Source organism: Hippocampus bargibanti, linkage group LG14 (genome assembly GCF_051943395.1).
Source record: "Hippocampus bargibanti isolate YZ-2025 linkage group LG14, ASM5194339v1, whole genome shotgun sequence".
NCBI classification, from domain to species: Eukaryota; Metazoa; Chordata; class Actinopteri; order Syngnathiformes; family Syngnathidae; genus Hippocampus; species Hippocampus bargibanti.
In genome coordinates this window covers 20,735,619-20,753,782 of record NC_142747.1, presented here as the reverse complement: position 1 = coordinate 20,753,782, position 18,164 = coordinate 20,735,619, and the positions used below count along the sequence as shown (strand labels likewise).

The window sequence follows — 18,164 nt, the reverse complement described above, 5'->3', positions numbered from 1 at the left end:
AAAGAACGACAGCAAAACTCACGCCGGCTGCCAACTGACTGACCTTGCATTTGTGGCACAAGCTTTCTCCGTTTTTCCCGGGAGAAAGAATAATTTCCCCCGTGGGGATGAGCTGGATCCTGAGTTCCATCATGGCTGGCGCCTCGTTTTGACTTCTATGTTACCGATGCGATCAAAGCGACATTGTTGGGGGACGCCTGAAAAAAAAAACAGAATTAAAATATCTTAATTCAAGACCAATTGGAGTAGAAATGACGACAAAATGGCGCCTTACCTTGCGAACAGCATAAAGTGGGCCTTCAGTTGGCCTGCACGCGGACGATGTGAGCACTTGGGCTTGAGGGAGCAATCGGGAGGATGTGCTTGGCGCTCGCTTAGCTTTGACGACGATGTCAGGAAGAAAAGTTGCCGCAGTCAAAAGAAGACGTTGCAGGAATTCAGCGTGAGAGGTGGCAGGAAAAAATAGCAGGCCACAATAGGGGTGGGTGGTTCATCCCATTTCCTCTTGGCTGCTTTCGGCTAATTCATGGGTGTGCTTAATGTGCGTACACACAACCACAACCACACACAATCACACAAACACTAAAAAAAATATACACACACAGTCAAACACACACACACTGTCACACACACAATCACACAAATACATATACACACAATCACAAACACATATACAGTACCTATACATAAATACACACACACACACACACACAATGACACATGCACACACAATCACAATTACACAATCACAATCTCTCTCTCTCACACACACAATCACACAAATACATATACAGTACCGATACATATATACAAACACAATCACATGCACACACAAAAATCACACATGCACACACAAAATCACACAAATATGTATACATATACACACAATCTCACATGCACACACAAAAATCACACGTGCACACACAAAATCAGTCATATACAAAATCATTCACGCACACACAAAATCGCGCGCTCTTTGCATGTGTGTCAAATAAAGGAGCGGCACTGATAGCGGTGTACTTCCTGAGCCTGACAATAAATCTTTGCCGTCAGTGATCTGAGCGAGCGTCTCCTTTCAGGGGCGGAGTCGTCCGTTGACAGGAAATGTATAAATAAAAAAAAATGTATGATTATTATAATGTAGACAAATGGTGGCTTTGAAATAAACAGCAGGCAACTTGAACTTCCCGAGTGGTCTGCAGGACACGTCCACCCACAATCCAAAAGCCTCATTGATATCTATTACCTTTCTGGCCGGCTAGCTAGCTATATATTATCTCTCTGGCTAGCTAGCTATCTATTAGTTATCCATTTGCTATCTGGCGAGCTAACTATCTAGCCGGCTATCTATTAGCTAGCTAACTTTCTATCTATTTGAGTTATTTCGGGTTGAGCGAACGCTGGCGCATGTGGCTGCCGCTGCTCACCCACAGAAAAACTTATCCTGTGACTGTAAAATGACCTTGAGAGTTTTGAAAGGAGACCCTGCGAAGTTTCCAGTGCGCCACGTCTATTTCCACATGTCGAAATGCGTTACACAACTGCAAACGGCATGACGCGAGAGGAAATAACACTTGGACACATCCTTCGACCTCTGACCCTGACTGGAGGCATTCCCGACAGCTTGGCATCAACAGGAAACTTGTGGCCTTGACACACACACACACACACGCTTACCTTGAAGCAATTGTGTGTCAGTGCCCATGTCTATTTTTAATATTTATTTTCATTGTTGGACAAATAAAGGTTTTCGGATTCTGATAATAATCTAGCTATAGCACACTAGCTATCTTTTAGTTATTTAGCTATCTAGGTGTTGGCTATCTAGCTTTCTATCTGTGTATTTTAGTGACATTCAGTGTATTAGCTAACTAGCTATATAGCTATCTAGGTGGCTAGCTATCTATTAGCTGTGTACTAGCTGGCTAGCTAGCTTTCTATTTACTTCCAGGGTGAGTGAACGCTGGCGCATGTGGCTGCCGCTGCTTACCCACAGAAAAACTTATCCTGTAAAGTGACCTTGAGAGTTTTGAAAGCTGCTTATAAATTACATGTATTATTATTATTTGGTAGGCAGGTCAAAGGTCGCTGATGATCCGCAGTAATGTTTTTTTGTAATCAGATGTCCACCTACGCGTCGCGCTCTCGAGGCAGAGAAAATCTCACCAATGTCACCCAAAAATAACCGTGGCTATTTTTATGAGGCGTATCAGCGGCACAGGAAGTTGAAAATATTTCACTGACGTTTTGGTTTTTTTTTCTTTGTGACACTTGACAAGCTTTTGTGAATTTCCACAGGAAGTCAACGAAGGCCTGCGGGGACGTCGATTAGATCACGTCGAGCCTTCAACAAAGCAAAAAATTGGAATCAAGGTTTTGGTTGCTTATTAATGTTGTGGTTTGATAAAAGACGAACTCACCGTCCAGCTCGCATACGAGTCCAGTTGTGGTGATGAGGTGAACCTTGCTGCCCTCTTCAGGATTCATGTGGATCGTCTCGCCTCTCCAAAAAGGGGGTGTGCGCACTTACGCAATCACATTGATTTGCTTTCATGATTTGTGCACATTAGAGATCACGTTAACTCATCCGTTGCTATTCCATTCTATTAGCTATTGATCTGTCTACCTAGCTAGCTATCTATTAGCTGTATAGCTATCGAGCTATCTATCTAGTTATCTATCAGCGAGCTAGCTTTCTATCTATTTGAGTTACTTCCGGATTGAGTGAATACTGGCACGTGTATTTTCCTTCTAATTTCGCCATCAACACGAAGTTTTCAGACAAAACAAAGTACCCAAAATGCATTGTGTCGCTTTCTCGGTCAGGGGCGTTCCCGACGTGATGTCACGTGAGGACTCGTCACCAACTCAAAAACAAGACTTCCGGAATATTCATCACGAGCCTTAAAACGTAAAATATAGCTATATACCGTGGAATGTGTGTAAAATGCACTCAGTAGAAGTGATTTTACAAATTATGGACGCAACTTGTCCAGAGGTGTCGGTTGTCCTTTAATGTCACCCACTTGAAAATTCACTGACGCCTTTAAAAACTGGACAGAATTGTTTCTTGTCTTTTGAATTTTGACTGTTTAATGTTAATTCCATGCTGTGTTTCAGTAAGAACAAAACAAGCTTCCCTGTCTGTGGCTGCAGTCAGATATCCAGCGGTACGAATTAGCTCCGAGTTACACATGATGCAGCAAAAAAAAAGAAGCAAAAGATCCTGCGTGGAAACACGCTCTCAAAACAAAAAAAGATTTAGTACAAAGTTGGGGGGGGCGGGAAGCTGCAGAAAAGAATACCAGCTAGCGCACGCTAACAACCGTCTTTTTAGGCTCTTTGTAAAAAAAGCAGGGCCGAAGTGATAGTGATACCTTGGCTTACGAATTTAATTGGTTCCCAGAGTGTGTAAGGCAAAATGTGTGTATCCCAAAAATTAATTTCCCATGGGAATTCATTAAAATGAGAATAATCCGTTCCCAGGTCCCCATAAAACAATTTTCTAAGTCTTAAAACTACACAAAATATACCTTATTTTATGTATAATAAATGTGCTATTGTATTATAATTAAAGAAACACACTGTACTGTGTAATAAAGTCGTGTTATTGACCTTTGTGATGGTCGTTGATGGCTTGATGGAATGGAGTGGCCGGTTTTATCAGCATTAAACACTTGATGAGGAACGTAACCTTCTTTCTTTTACCATCTTGAGGAATGATCCCTTGGAGGTGCTTTCGCTGCCATAATTTTACCTTGTTCCTCATCAATTGTGTTCGGTTTAGCTGGGTTGATAGCTTTCTGCATCAAGTGTATGGATGGCTTGTGCTGGTTATTTGTGGAGCCAGATTGATGGGATATTTTAACCTTGCAGTCTACACTCTGCCTTTGAACTATCAATAAAGCTGAAACGAGTCAATTTTTTTTAGTTATTTGTCTGCCTCTAATGTTTAAACCACCTCCCCTCACTGCTGCGTTTTTGACCAATCACGTGGCTTTAACCGAAGACTGGGGGAGGGGAATAGAGGAAAAAAACAGTCTGCTGCCATTTTCTTGTTAGGAGAACGGGCTCGTTTGCGAATGACACATGACTCATTGTGGCGCTCCGTGTGTATCCCGAAAAATAGTTTGTATGCCAAGGTAAAATGTTCACAAATTTAACGAAAAGTTCATTAATCCAAGGGGTTCGTAAACCGAGGTATCACTGTAGTTCTCTTTTTTCCCCCATACGCTTGAAGTGAAAATGCAACGTTCAGGTGTAATGTGCACTTGTTACAGTATCGAGCACAAAGTCGAGTCCAAAGAAACCGACATCAAACAGAAGAAGAAAAAAAGACTGCCATGTAAGAGCACTTCTTTGCCCCCCAACGTGGATATCGCAAAAGTTGCCAACGTCCTCCGAATACAAACATAAAAAAGACACTTGCAAGCCCTCCAAAGGTGCCCATTAAAAGGTTAACATTGATTCACTAAAACAAAACAAAAAAAAGATAAAATACCTCCCATTAACTAATAGTCAACATTTTCAGTAATAAAAGTTAATTTCTGTAATTACATTAAGAAAGATTCTCAATACATCCAGCAACTGATAACAAATATTGAGGAAAAGAAAGAAGAAAACGTGTACCAGGGATAAAATCAAATCGAATAAAACCCAAGGGGGGTGGGGGTGGGGGGGGGATTTGCGTCTCTAAAATTAGATTTCCAGACTGAATAAAGTTGTAGTAGTGTAAAAACAAACAAACCTGCGGCGGCCATGTTGGGTCCAGGGAGGAGCAGAGGCTGAAATAGGAAGGGGAAAAGGGGGCGGGGCCAGAGGCTGAAAAAAAAGAGTAGGAAGGGGAAAGGAGACGGGGTCAGAGGTCAAAGGAGTGCGTGTTGCTTGAGTTTTGAAGGGGGTGGGGGAGCAGGGGTCAGGGGGTCACAAGTTGTTGGCTGAGAGTGGTCAAAGTCTCCCCGTCTAAGTCTGTGCTTCGTCCTCCACATCCTGCAGCGCTTCTGTGGGCTGTTCTTCTCCTTCAAAATAAAACGCCAGTCGTGTCAGTGAAAATGGAGGGCATCGGCCATAATAATAAAATAATATAATCATAATAAAATAAGAATATAATAAAATAATGAAATACTACTAATAATAAAAATAATAATTTAAAACAGATTCGTATCTTACAGAAAGTGTATTGTCGGTTTTCAAATACCTGACATGCTTCGGCATCTACCAAATAATAAAAATAATAATAAAATAACGATAAAATAATAATACATTTCATTTATAATAATAATAGTCATAATAATCATACCTTTCATTTTTATGCGTATATCATGTATATATATATTTAATCCCAAGAGGTAAGAATGGAGCAATGTGTTTGGCATTTGGGTGTCGCATGGACAACTTGATGATCATTTCTTCAATCAAAATGGAAAGAATGCCAAAATGGCCCCACAAGATGCGTTTCACCTTCACCCTGCATATCCGAAGTCCATAATGTCAGGTTGTCGCGGAGCAACTGCATGATAAGTGTGGAGTCTTTGTAGCTTTCTTCACTCAGCGTGTCCAGTTCTGCAATCGCGTCATCAAACGCGGCTTTTGCCAACCTACAGCAAAAAAAAAAAAAAAAAAAATACATAATAGTTACCGTATTATGCGCACCCCAAAAGCCTTGATTTTCTTCACAGGATATATGACGTTTTGGTTCGAACTTTAGCAAGCATGATGACATTTCACAAGTTAGATTCTTTCGCGGACCGAAAAAAATGATGTGGCGGGCCAGATCTGGCCCCCGGGCTTTGACTTTGACACCAGTTGTACGGGATGAGCCACATAGCTGAATAGAAAGGAGCTAGCTCGCTGGAACGCTACCTCAATCGCTAGCTAACAAGCACGATGGAATTTACCAAGTTTGATTTGGTTTCGTGGGCCGAAAAAAAATTATGTGACGGGCCAGATCTGGCCCCCGGGCCTTAACTTTGACAACTTGCCATGGGTGAGAACATGAAAGCGAATCTCTTTTGTCCCTGGTTTTTAAGGATGATTTGTCCAAATTTGTCCCTGATTTGTCCCAGTTTTTTAAGATGACAACATGAAAGCGAATGTCTTTTGTCCCTGGTTTCCTCATCACAAAACTCCGTATTCAAAACGCGGAAGAGCCGAAAGAAGAACCTGCAAGCGCGATCCGGCGAGTTGAGGATCTCGTAGTAGAAGACGGAGAAGTTGAGCGCCAGACCGAGGCGAATGGGGTGAGTTGACGGCAGCTCGCTGGTGGCCAGATCCGTTGCGTCTTTGTAGGCCACCAGGCTTTTCTCCGCCGCTTCTTTTCTGCCGTTGCCTGTGGCGAACTCCGCCAGGTACCTGTGGTAGTCGCCCTTCCTGAAATTGGACCAAAACAAAAACTACATGTGGTGATTGATGTCGTCAATATGGCCGTCCTTTTTACCATATCGTACAGTTGATGTTATAAATACAGCAATACATTGGCTTATGAACTTAATTGCTTCCCAGAGTGTGTGTGTAAAGCAAAAAGTGTGTATTCCAAATATTAATTTCCCATAGGAAAACATTAAAATGAGAATAATCTGTTCGCGGGTCCCCATAAAACATTATTTTCTAATTTTTAAGCCTTAAAACCACACAAAATATACCTTATTTTTTGGATAATAAATGTGCAATGGTATTATAATTAAAGAAATAAACTGTACTGCATAATAAAGTCGTTTTATTTACCTTTGTGATGGTTTGCACTCCCCAACGCTTGATTCTTTTTGAACAGTTAAAGGACAACCGACACCACTTTTGTTTCCTAACTGACATCAGAAAAATGGTTTATAGCATCTAAAATACCCAAAACACGCAGGATGATATTTTTAGTCAAATGCAAAACACCAATAAAAATGACTTCAAGTCTCCAAAAACTACTTCAAATTGAACCCCGAAGTTCAGAAGGTCCCGCCCCCTTGTTCGTGACGTCACGTCAAGACGTCTTGCCTTGCTCGAGAATCAAAACAATGGCTTCAGATTGGGAGAAGATGCTTTCTTGTTACTCATCCAGTGATGAATATGATTCAAACAGTTCTGAAGAAGAAAGCATAAAAGTTTGCAATCGATTCAAGAAGTCCTCCCGTATCAATTCGAGCTGTCAGGACTTCAATGTAGCGTCCCCGAAAATGCACAAGATGGGGCCCAAGCTCTGTTGGAAATGGGTTGATTTGTCTGCTGGGAATTTGTGTCAACTAGTATCAAATAGTAGTCTTGGTGCAACACACAACGATTCACCATGGCGTTATTGATGTGTTTTCCTTCTAATTTTTCAGAGCAAACAAAGTACCGCAAAATGCATTGTGGGGCGTTCCCTCCGTGACATCACGTCAGGAATCGTCACCAAGTCAAAAACAAGACTTCCTGAATATTCAGCGCGAGTCTTAAAACGTAAAACACAGCGATATGCCGTGAAATCTCTGTAAAATGCGCTCAGTAGAAGTCATTTGAAGCCATTTTACAAATTATGGACACAACTTTGTCCGGAGGCGGTCGGTTGTCATTTAAGAGCGCGCACGCACATTTTGTTGTAGAAGACTTTGGACTCTCCGGCAACAGCAGAAGGGAGGAGGTGCTTTTCCAGTGCTTCCAAAATGTCACCGCAGATTGAATTCAGCTCATCTTCAACCTGCCACAAACACACACACACGCACACACACACACAAACACCAGACAAATGCTACAGTCAACTTTTTACCTGTGCCGACCATAAACTTTCAATGGTATGTTTATTTGTTTTGGTTCTAATTTTATTATTCTCAAAATGTACCGGAAATGTCTAATTCGGGGTGCTCACACTTTTTTAGCACTTTTGAAATGACTAAGTCAAAATGATCGAGCCATTATATTTCTTAACAAATCTATTGAGGATTCTTGCAATTTATGTCGATGTCCAATCGCAGATGTTGCACAACACAATTCTGTATATTTTTGGCCATTATGTGAGGTAACTCTGATAATGATTTTTTCTGACTAATCTGCGTTAGCTGGATATCTATTAGCTATCTATCTATTAGCTAGCTAGCTTTCTATCCATTTGAGTTACTTCCAGGTTGAGCGAACGTTGGCGCGTGTGGCTGCCACAGCTCACCCACTAAAAAAAAAAACTTGACTGTAAAGTGACCTTGAGAGTTTTGAAATGCGCTTAAAAATGAAATGTATTATTATTATTATTATATAAACCAATGTGGATTTATGGAATATGTATTTGCATTGTATTTTGTTTTACCGTTTTCCTGTAATCCCGGACCAGCTTCAATTTCTGTTCTTCGCCTTCGCTTTCGTCTCGCTGTTCAATGCTGCTGATTATCCTCCAGGAAGCTCTGCGAGCGCCGATCACATTCTTGTAAGCCACCGATAGTAGATTTCTCTCCTCCACGGTGAGCTCCAAATCCATGCCCGCCACATTCTTCATAAACGACACCATCTCTGTGGACCAGAATCATTTCAATGATTAAGAATCCCTTGTGCATCGCATCGCGTCTCAAAACTCATTTATCACTGGAGTAATTTACGACTTGAAACTCCTTCACAGGAAGAGCTCACTAAACCAGGTTACAAGTTTATCACTTCATGAAAAAGACAATGTTTTATTGCTTACAGCTGTTGGTGCGTGGTGTTCTCATCAAGAAAACTATGTTTTATTAATGTATCACTTAAAGGACAACCAACACCATTTTTATGTTTCCTAACTGACATCAGAAAAACGTTTCATAGCAACTAAAATAGCCAAACCACGCACGCTGATATTTTTAGTCAAATGCAAAATACCAATAAAAATAAGTTAAAGTGTCCCAAAACTACTTCAAAATGACCCCAGAAATGGTGAGTTTCAGAAGGTCCCGCCCCCTTGTTTGTGACGTCACGCCAGGACGTCTTTCCATTGGAAAGCTTTTGAATTCTAAACAGGAACAGAAACCGCAAGAAAAGATTCAAAATATAAATGAGCAAATATCAACAATCGAATGCAGGCACATTTTCATCAGAAATACAAAATGGCTGACACTGAATACTAGGAAAGAAAATTGCGAGCTCTAGAAATATATATGCCAATGCTTCTTTTTGCTTGAAACTTGGGAGTTATGGAGAAAAATATATATTCTACCACTTCTATGAGTTATAAAAATACAATTTACTCACCTTTATAAACCGTAGTGTAAGCAAAAAGACGGTAAACTTCAATTCATTTTTCCCCCGTTTCTCGTTGTCGTATTCGGTAATTTCAAGAACCAGCATGGATTAGATTGGATTGGATTTGCCTTGACAAATAAAAAGACTAACCAGAGAAGACTAACCAGAGACCAGTTGAAGAACAATGGCATGAAGCTAACCACATTCCATCAAGGTCTCCGTGTCATCAGTCATCAATTGCTCGCTCGCAAAGCTCCAAAATCCCGCGAGTGAGTCATGGTACATTCATTCAACGTTACTAAGCAACCGAGAACTGCCGCACAAGGCGGGGTGTCTAAAAACAGCCCCTGCGAGACCACTAATGGCATGACGGTCTCAACGAGAAGTGCATAAGATCGAAAAAGGGAGGAAGAAGGGAGTCGTTTTCGTCCATCGAGCTCGACCGGTTCTGTCGTCAGCCCCATCCAGTCAACAGTTGTCCTCCCACTCGTTAGACGAACTTGCTTTGAAAACTAAAAGCCCCCTTCGCGGGAGCGATAAAGAAGTTTCACAAAGCCACCGGTATCGTTTATAAAAAGATAAGTTGGATTCTGAGGCGCGATGGGGCAATGGAGGTATAACTCCTGACAGCTCACGCTCGACTCATCCGCCATTTTGTTGTAGCATCTTCGCTAACGCTAGCCACTGGATGCTAATTATCAAATGTAGCCTTTTAAGTTTGACAGCTGCGATCGATTGCTTTAGACTACAGTAGGCCCGAGGATAATGTTCTAATCACAGCGGCGTGCCTGTCCCCAAGTAGCATAACGACACGTAAAATTAGCAAGCCCCCCCCAAACAAAGCTTCACTCTGTTAGCATTAGTTAACTAGCAGCGGGGCGGGGAAGTACGCCAGCGGTGAGCATGTCCCACTCCCAAGTGTGCTTACCGTCATATCGCTCGGCCTGTTCAGCGAGTTTTGCCTGGTACACGTATTCTTCGCGCTCGGCCATTGTGAATAGAAGCGCTCGTGAGGATCAGTCACAAAAATGACAAATGGGTTTTCCGGGATGGGGGGAGCACGATAATGTGTCTGGCTTGGTTGGTTTTATCAGCGGTTCGTAGAAAGCTAGTGGGTCGATTCGAAACGGCGTTCCGCCCAACCGGCAGCAGAGAATGGGCTAAAAATGGCGGCCAGTCTCATCCGGGTAATCACACACGCGCACCCGATTCGTCAGCTCTGTGACGTAGTTTACGCAGGCTTTGACTTTAAACTGGAGATAATGTGTAATTGTGATACGTGTCTTCCCACAAATATATTTTCAGAAATATGCTAAGCGGGAAATCACGCGAGTTTATCTCCAAGTGGATTTCATGTAATTGCAGAGGGGACCCTCCCCCAACCCCGATCATCCCCTTGGTGGCGATACTTCTCTTGGAGAGCCCCATTAATCTTTGATTATTTTTCTGGCGGGACTTCCGTTTCGTTTTAAATTTGTTGACCTTTATTTTAAGTAGGTAAAAAAAACTCCCTAAGAATTACAATTTCTGTTGTAAGAGTGACTAATAGGCACTCCCCTACATTGTTTGTATTCCCCTATATATATTTTAATGTGTATCAATCTTACATCACGAAATTCCCTATGTTATCATATCCACTTCAAAAACAAGGCCCAGGGGCCAAATCTGGCCCACCACGTCATTTTATTCGGCCCGCGAAAGCAAACATTCAGTGAGTTGTTCGCATACCACTAAAGGATCCCACGTACTACTAGTGTATTAGTAGCATACTGCCATTCACAGCTTGAGCAAAAACAAGAAGGATTTGTCTGTCATGAATGTGACTTTATTTATCATCATTTTAATGAACACATCACATGCTACAGAAAAAAAAAATCATTACAATTGTCTGAAAGGAATATAGTGTTCGAACCAAATGACACAATCGCTATCAACAATTCCCGCTGGCTTTTTGCCACCCCTCACTTTGCATGAAAGGAACACTGGCTTTTTTTTGGTATGATTACCGGTATTTAAAATATTGGATTTTTTAAAATTCATTTCAGTAACTAAGCAACTGCTGCCTGCAGTTACCCAGACTACATGTTGGAAATCAGCTAGAAAAATCAGTTTTGATCATCTTAAAAAATGTTTTCCATGTCACAATCGTTTATTATTATTATTAATTAATTGTTTGAAATTAGGTCATGGAATGGTCATATTTTTTTTATTTGTATTTTTTTTTTGGGGGGGGTGTGAATGAATAAGTGTCTCATTACAAACTTAGCGTGAAAGCAATCTAAAGTAACCTGTGTGAATATTTCATGTTTTCTGTGGGTGACTAGCGGCAGCCACATGCGCCAGCGTTCACTCAACCCGGAAGTAACTCAAAAAGATAGAAAGCTAGCTAGCTAGCTAATAGAATGCTAGATAGCTAATATGTTTACTGGCTCAATTAGCTAGCTAGCCAGCCATCTAGCCAATAGATAACCAACTAGATAGCTAATAGCTAGCTAGCTAGTAATAATAATCCATTTCATTTATAAGTGCCTTTCAAAACTATCAAGGTCACTTTACAGTCACAGGATCAGTTTTTCTGTGGGTGAGTAGTGGCAGCCACACGCGCCAGCGTTCATTCACCCGGAAGTAACTCAAAAAGATAGAAAGCTAGCTAGATAGCTAATATAATAAGCACTAGAAAAATAGCCTCAGAAGGAAAAACAATTCTAAAGAATACAATAAGGAAATTGGTGCAAGATGGCAAAAATTATATTAATAATTGTCCATTAGGATTTCGACTTACGACCATTTCAACTTACGACCGCTTGGTCGGGACGGAACTCGGTCGTAAATCGGATGTTACCTGTATATATTCTTGCTTGTAAATTCCATTCAATCTCAGTTATCTAGCTAGCTACAAAGCTATCTGTTGGCTATCCATTAGCTATTTTTAAGCTATCTATTAGCTGTCCGGGCTGGCTGGCTATCTGGTTAATACTGTCACTTTAATAGGCATTCGAAAATCAAAGTCAGTGCAAGCGCAGGCGTAAGCCTGGGCTGAAAAAAAAAAATCTATTTTTATATTAATTAATAGTTGTTCACCTTCATGAACATTCAGCCAAGTAGTGAAGTTGTGTGGAGAGTGATGTCCTGAGGAGCGAGAGCTGATCAAATGTGACAAAATCCACGGACAAGCCTTCCCAAACCGTCTTTCATTTTGTACCGAGGAGAGTGTCTGTCAAAGATACAGTGATACCTTGGCTTACGAACTTAATTGGTTCCCAGACACAGTGTGTAAGGCGAAAAGTGTGGATCCCAAAAATTTATTTCCCATAGGAAACCATTAAAATGAGAATAATCCGTTCCCAGGTCCCCGTAAAACATAATTTTCTACTTTCTAAGCCTTAAAACTACACAACATAGACCTTATTTTATGTGTAATAAATGTATAATAAAGTGGTTTTATTGACCTTTGTGATGGTTGTTGATGGTTCGTTGGAATGGAGTCAGCATGAAACACTCGAGGAACGTAACCTTTCACCATTTTGAGGAATGATCCCTTGTCTGTGCTTTCTCTGCCATAATTTTGCCTAGTTCCTCATCAATTGTGTTCTGTTTAGCTCGGTTGATAACTTTTGGCATCAAGTGTAGAGATGGCTTGTGCGGGTTGTTTGTGGAGCCTGATTGATGGGATATTTTAACCTTGAAGTCTACGCTCTGCCTTTGAACTATCAAAGTTGAAACAAGTCTAAATTTCACTGTTTTCTATCCATTTTCTCACTAGCTCTCTGTCATCTGCCTGTCTCTTTAATGTTTAACTCCCCCCACTGCTGCGTTCTTGACCAATCACATGGCTTAAACCGAAGACTGAGGGCAGGGTATAGAGGACAAAAACAGTCGGCAGCCATTTTCTTGTTCGGAAACGGGCTCGTTCGCGAAAGACACGTCACTCATTGTGGCAGCTCCGTGTGTATCCCGAAAAATAGTTTGTATACCAAGGTAAAATCTTCATAAATTTAACGTTCGTAAACCGAAAAGTTCGTAAGCCAAGCCAAACCTAGCTATCACTGTACGCGGTTAGGCCGGGAGTTGTGACAAACTTTACTTACTGCAGATAGGATAGACTGTGAGGTGGTGACCAGGATCCGCAAGGAGGCAATGGGGGTTCTGAACGCTAATGTCCCGTTTTGCACCCACTCTCAGCTGAGTTCATCCTCCGCGTTGTGTTGGTCCAACAGTTTGACGTGCGTGAAGGGAAAATGGCCGCGTTTACCTTTACATTCACCTTCCCACTGGCCGTTCACGTTGATTTTAGTCACTTTCACCATGTCGCCCACCTGCGGAGGAAAGACCAATTGCGAGCATTAGCAAAATAAGGAAAAACCAAGTGAACGATGAGCAAACTGACTGCATTTCTAAAACTGTATAAAACATCAACTGTAAAGTGTACTTGAGAGCTTTGAAAGGCACTTAAAATATAATGTATTATTATTATTATTAAAAATAGTGTCTGTGAGACCCACGTTTGAAGCTAACACCAAGAGAAGGAAACGTGAGCTAATAATTGACAATCCCTCCCGCGCTGAGTCACTTATCGGAAAAAGCACAAAAGGCGAACTTGCCCAAGGTGAAGTCGAGAGAATTGAACAAAAGAGGGAGCGGTACCATTAGCTTGCACAATGGGAACCGTTCTGGGTAACTTCTCTTTGGAAAATGCATTCAAACGGTTCTGAAATAATAATAATAAATTTCAAGCGCCCTTCAAAACTCTCAAGGTCACTTTACAGTCACAGGATCAGTTTTTCTGTGGGTGAGCAGCGGCAGACACACGCGCCAGCGTTCACTCAACCTGGAAGTAATTCGAATAGATAGCAAGCTAGCTAGCGAATAGATAGCTAATAGCGAGCAAATAGATAGCTAATAATAATAGTAACATTTCAAATGAATAAGTACAGCGGCCCTTGAGGACCGACATCGGACACCCCTGGCTTAGCGGATCGTTGCTAAAGCTGTCTACGATCACCAGTTTGCGTTCGTACTGCGTATATATAGCTGGCTATCTATCCAGCTGGCTGGCTATCTATTAGCTAGCTGGCTATCTGTTGGCTATCTAATAGCGAGCTATCTAGCTAGCTTAGAAACTTAGAAAGTAGAAAATGATGTTTTATGGCGACCTGGGAACGGATTATTCTTATTTTAATGGTTTCCTATGGGCAATTATTTTTTGGGATCCACACTTTGTACACTCTATCTGGGAACCAATTAAGTTCGTAAGGCAACGTATCACTGTAATTGCACATTTACATTACCTCCAAAGCCAAGGCAGTCTTGTCATATGCATTGGGCACCCTCTTCTGTATAACCCTGGCAAAGACGGGTCCATTCTGCAGATTGGGGAGGGGGGTCGGTTGTGCGTACTGGCTGGGATCGCCCATGAGCGGCGCTCCGGGCTGGGCTGTCGATCCATCAGAGTTCCCGAACATCCCAAGTCCTCCCGGCGGGCAACCGGCGGGTACAGCGGAAACAAGCGCTGAATTGGGAGACGGCGGACGGTACTTCTCCACGTACGGCACCGGGATCATCCCTGCTCGGCCTTCACAATTCACAGCATTCCACCATTGCTCTTCAGGCTTTTCCAGAACGCGCAGGATGTCCCCCTTGCGGAATGGGAGATCCTCGTCGTCGTTGCCGGGGAAATCAAAAAGCGCTCGGACGTATTCGTCCTCCAGGCGAGGTGGAGCGGCGCCGCCTGGGACCAGTTTGTTGAGAAACGACGCGTGTTTGGACTTGTTGATGGGTTCGATGAGGGTCGTCGTGTCCAAGTAGTGGATTTTGTAGAACTCCAGCAAAGCAGCGAGCGCGTCAAATTCCTGATCGCCAATTCGAAACCTTGGATGTGACAAACATGCTGGAATAGGAACGTGGTACGCTTTTTAATGAGAGAAAGTCAATGAGAAAATACCATACAGTCAGTCAAATGGAAGTCTGCGATAGGCTCATTAGTCAGCAGATTATCATAATAATCATACATACATTAAAAGACAACCGACACCATTTTTTTGTTTCCTAACTGACACAGAAAAACATTTTATAGCATGTAAAATACCCAAAAATGCACAAGATGGCGCCCAAGCTCCGTTGGAAATGGGCTGATTTGTCTGCTAGGAATTTGTGTCAACTAGTATCAAATAGTAGTCTTGGTGCAACGATTCACCATCGCGTGAAGAAGGTTACGTTCCTCATCAAGTGTTTAATGCTGAGGAAACCGGCCACTCCATTCCATCAAGCCATCAACCGACCATCACAAAGGTCAATAAAACGACTTTATTTTACAGTACAGTTGATTTCTTTAATTATAATACCATAGCAAATTTATTATAAATAAAATAAGGTATATTTTGTGTAGTTTTAAGGCTTAGAAAATTAGAAAGTTATGTTTTATGGGGACCTGGGAACGGATTATTCTCATGTTAATGCTTTCGTATGGGAAATTAATTTTTGGGATACACACTTTTCACCTTACACACTGTCTGAGAACCAATTAAATTCCCTGTAATACATATGTCTACACACACGGTTTGCAAGTCACGCAGGCGGTGCTTTCTTCATGAAAAAAAAACAAAGATTCCCGCATCTGATCTTACCTGAACCGGATTGTCGATTGTTGCTGCTGATGCTGTTGATGATATAATGCGACACTTTGGAATTCTCCGACACCGAAAGCACGTAGTCGCCTGGACTGGTGATGGAGTCTCGAACCAGGAACATCCCGTGCCTCTGCCCCTGCAACAGCGACACAGCCTCTTGCCTGCTCAGGCGACCCCAGAACCAACTGCCGCGGTCCTCCGCGTCAAAATTGCCGGCCATGATCGGCACTCCGAAGCCCAGGCTTCGTCGGGGCCTTCGTTGCTCTCCCTCCCAAAATCCGCACGGCAAGCCTTCAACTCATACAAAACTTTAGCGCCTCGAGCACGTTTAGTAAACAGACGACAATCCGCAGATGGCCGTTTGCGCATCAATTCACTGCCACAAAACCTCTGCTGCTGATAACTAAAATATTATGGGGTGTCTTAAAAGATTATAGATTTGTTCAACTGTTGGGGGTAGCACAAGGTAAAAGGTCAGAATTCCATATAGACTACAAGGGACGATAACAACTAAGTTCAACAACTGAAATGGCGGATAAGGGGAAAACAAAAAAAGGGACCCTCTTACCGGATGTGACGTCGCGATTCGTGCCGCATCAGTGGCTAGTGATGGGAATTCCGGGTCTTTTCAAAGAGCGGGTTCTTTTGGCTCGGCTCACTAATATGAGATTATTTTCTTAGTGTTTCTTAGGTGTTCAATTACCTGATATGTTTCGGCGTAACATGACCCATTGTGGGACGAATAAAGGTTTTCTGATTCAGAATCTGTTGTATATTAGATATCAAATAGACCGGAAGAACTTAATACAACTATAGATCCGGCTCTTTTGGCTCCCATATGGCTCCTCAGGTTGTTTGTTTTTGTTTTGCTGTTGCTTAAATTAACGACCAAAATCATGTGAAATTATGTGAAAAACGAATTACTCATATAAAAAAATACACTATCAAATATTTTTTATTGATATGGCTTTATTTATATGTGCACGTTAGTGATGGAAATTCCGGCTCTTTTCTTTTGGCTCGCCTCACTAAAAAGATCCGTCTCATTTTGCTCCCGAATGGCTCCTCAGTTTTTTTTCTTAAATTATTTAATGACCAAAAATCATGTAAAATTATGTGAAAAAAAAGAATTCCTCATGTAAAAAATACACTACAGTATATCATGGCTTGATTTATATGTGCATAGAGAGCATTCACTAACTTTCACTTTCCCTGTGATGATCAGCTGTCACCAATTTGTTTTTCATATTAATAATGCTATCATACCAACTAGTAAAAAATATCATAATTGAATAATAATAACAGCATAACATTTGTACACCTGTCTACCCTAACCCCCCCCCCCCCCCCTTCTCCTCACTGGGGCGGTGTGTCTGTAATTCTCCCCTCCCTCCTCTACCACGGATATCGACCAATCACGTGTGGTTTTAACCAAAGACTGGGGGCGGGGAATAAAGGACAAAAAAAGGCGGCTTCCGTTACCGGCTACTTGTTGGGAGATACGGCTCTAAGAACCGGCTCGTTCGTGAACGACACATCACTACAACTAGCAAGCTCACATTGAATAAAATACAGTGATACCTTGGCTTACGAACTTAATTGGTACCCAGACACAGTGTGTAAGACAAACAGTGTTTATCCCGAAAATTAATTTCCCATAGGAGACCATTAAAATGAGAATAATCCGTTCCCAGGGCCTATAAATCATATTTTTGTGATTTCTAAGCCTTAAAACTACACAAAATATACCTGTATCATAAATGTGCTAAGGTATTATAAAGAAATAAACTGTACAGTATAACAAAGTGGTTTTATTGACCCTTGTGATGGTCGTTGATGGCTTGATGGAATGGAGTGGCCGGTTTCATCAGCATGAAACACTCGATGAGGAACGTAGCCTTCTTCTTTCACCATCTCGAGGAATTCCCTTGTAGGTGCTTTCTCTGCGATAATTTTACCTAGTTCCTCATCAACTGTGTTCTGTTTAGCTGGGTTGATAGCTTTTTGCATCAAGTGTACAGATGGCTTGTGCGGGTTATTTGTGGAGCCTGATTGATGGGATATTTTAACCTTGCAGTCTCCACTCTGCTTTTGAACTATCAAAGTTGAAACGAACCCAAATGTCACTCACTGCTGCGTTCTTGACCAATCACGTGGCTTTAACCGAAGACTAGGGGCGGGGAAAGGAGGACAAAAAAAAGTTGGCTGCCATTTTGTTTTTCATCATTCATCCGTGTGTATCGTGAAATATAGTTCGTATGCCAAGGTAAAATTTTCATAAATGTAACGTTCGTAAGCCAAAAAGTTCATAAACCAAGGGGTTTGTAAACCGAGGTATGACTAATTGAAATCTTCAAATTGCCCATAGATGTT

General features: G+C 41.8%; 3 protein-coding genes across 5 annotated transcripts in view; all 3 read right to left on the bottom strand.

The window, feature by feature from the left end:
* Positions 1 to 423, bottom strand: part of LOC148888820 (unconventional myosin-Ic-like) — a 33,961-nt gene extending 33,538 nt beyond the window's left edge. The window contains exons 1-2 of the mRNA XM_089014446.1: positions 275 to 423; positions 44 to 197 (exon numbers count right to left, since the gene is read on the bottom strand). Of these exons, the coding sequence (XP_088870572.1) occupies positions 44 to 133 (90 nt within the window). The 5' untranslated portion in view covers positions 134 to 197; positions 275 to 423. The remainder of the gene's footprint in view (positions 1 to 43; positions 198 to 274) is intronic.
* Positions 424 to 3,163: 2,740 nt separating this feature from the next.
* On the bottom strand, positions 3,164 to 10,330 carry ywhae1 (tyrosine 3-monooxygenase/tryptophan 5-monooxygenase activation protein, epsilon polypeptide 1). Of its 3 annotated transcripts, none has more exons than XM_089012986.1 (6): positions 10,094 to 10,330; positions 8,264 to 8,463; positions 7,557 to 7,663; positions 6,163 to 6,369; positions 5,461 to 5,597; positions 3,164 to 5,018 (listed from the first exon to the last, which is right to left on the bottom strand). In XM_089012986.1, exons 1-6 carry the CDS (start codon positions 10,155 to 10,157, stop codon positions 4,963 to 4,965), a joined length of 771 nt encoding a protein of 256 aa, XP_088869112.1. In that variant the 5' UTR covers positions 10,158 to 10,330; the 3' UTR covers positions 3,164 to 4,962. The 3 variants fall into 3 exon arrangements, with proteins under 3 accessions (XP_088869112.1, XP_088869113.1, XP_088869114.1); XM_089012987.1 differs by having other exon boundaries at positions 5,467 to 5,597; XM_089012988.1 differs by lacking the exon at positions 10,094 to 10,330 and adding an exon at positions 9,175 to 9,315.
* Positions 10,331 to 10,968: 638 nt separating this feature from the next.
* Positions 10,969 to 16,345, bottom strand: crk (CRK proto-oncogene, adaptor protein). Its single transcript, XM_089012985.1, has 3 exons — positions 15,789 to 16,345; positions 14,454 to 15,052; positions 10,969 to 13,481 (listed from the first exon to the last, which is right to left on the bottom strand). Exons 1-3 carry the CDS (start codon positions 16,009 to 16,011, stop codon positions 13,344 to 13,346), a joined length of 960 nt encoding a protein of 319 aa, XP_088869111.1. The 5' UTR covers positions 16,012 to 16,345; the 3' UTR covers positions 10,969 to 13,343.
* Positions 16,346 to 18,164: the final 1,819 nt, after the last annotated feature.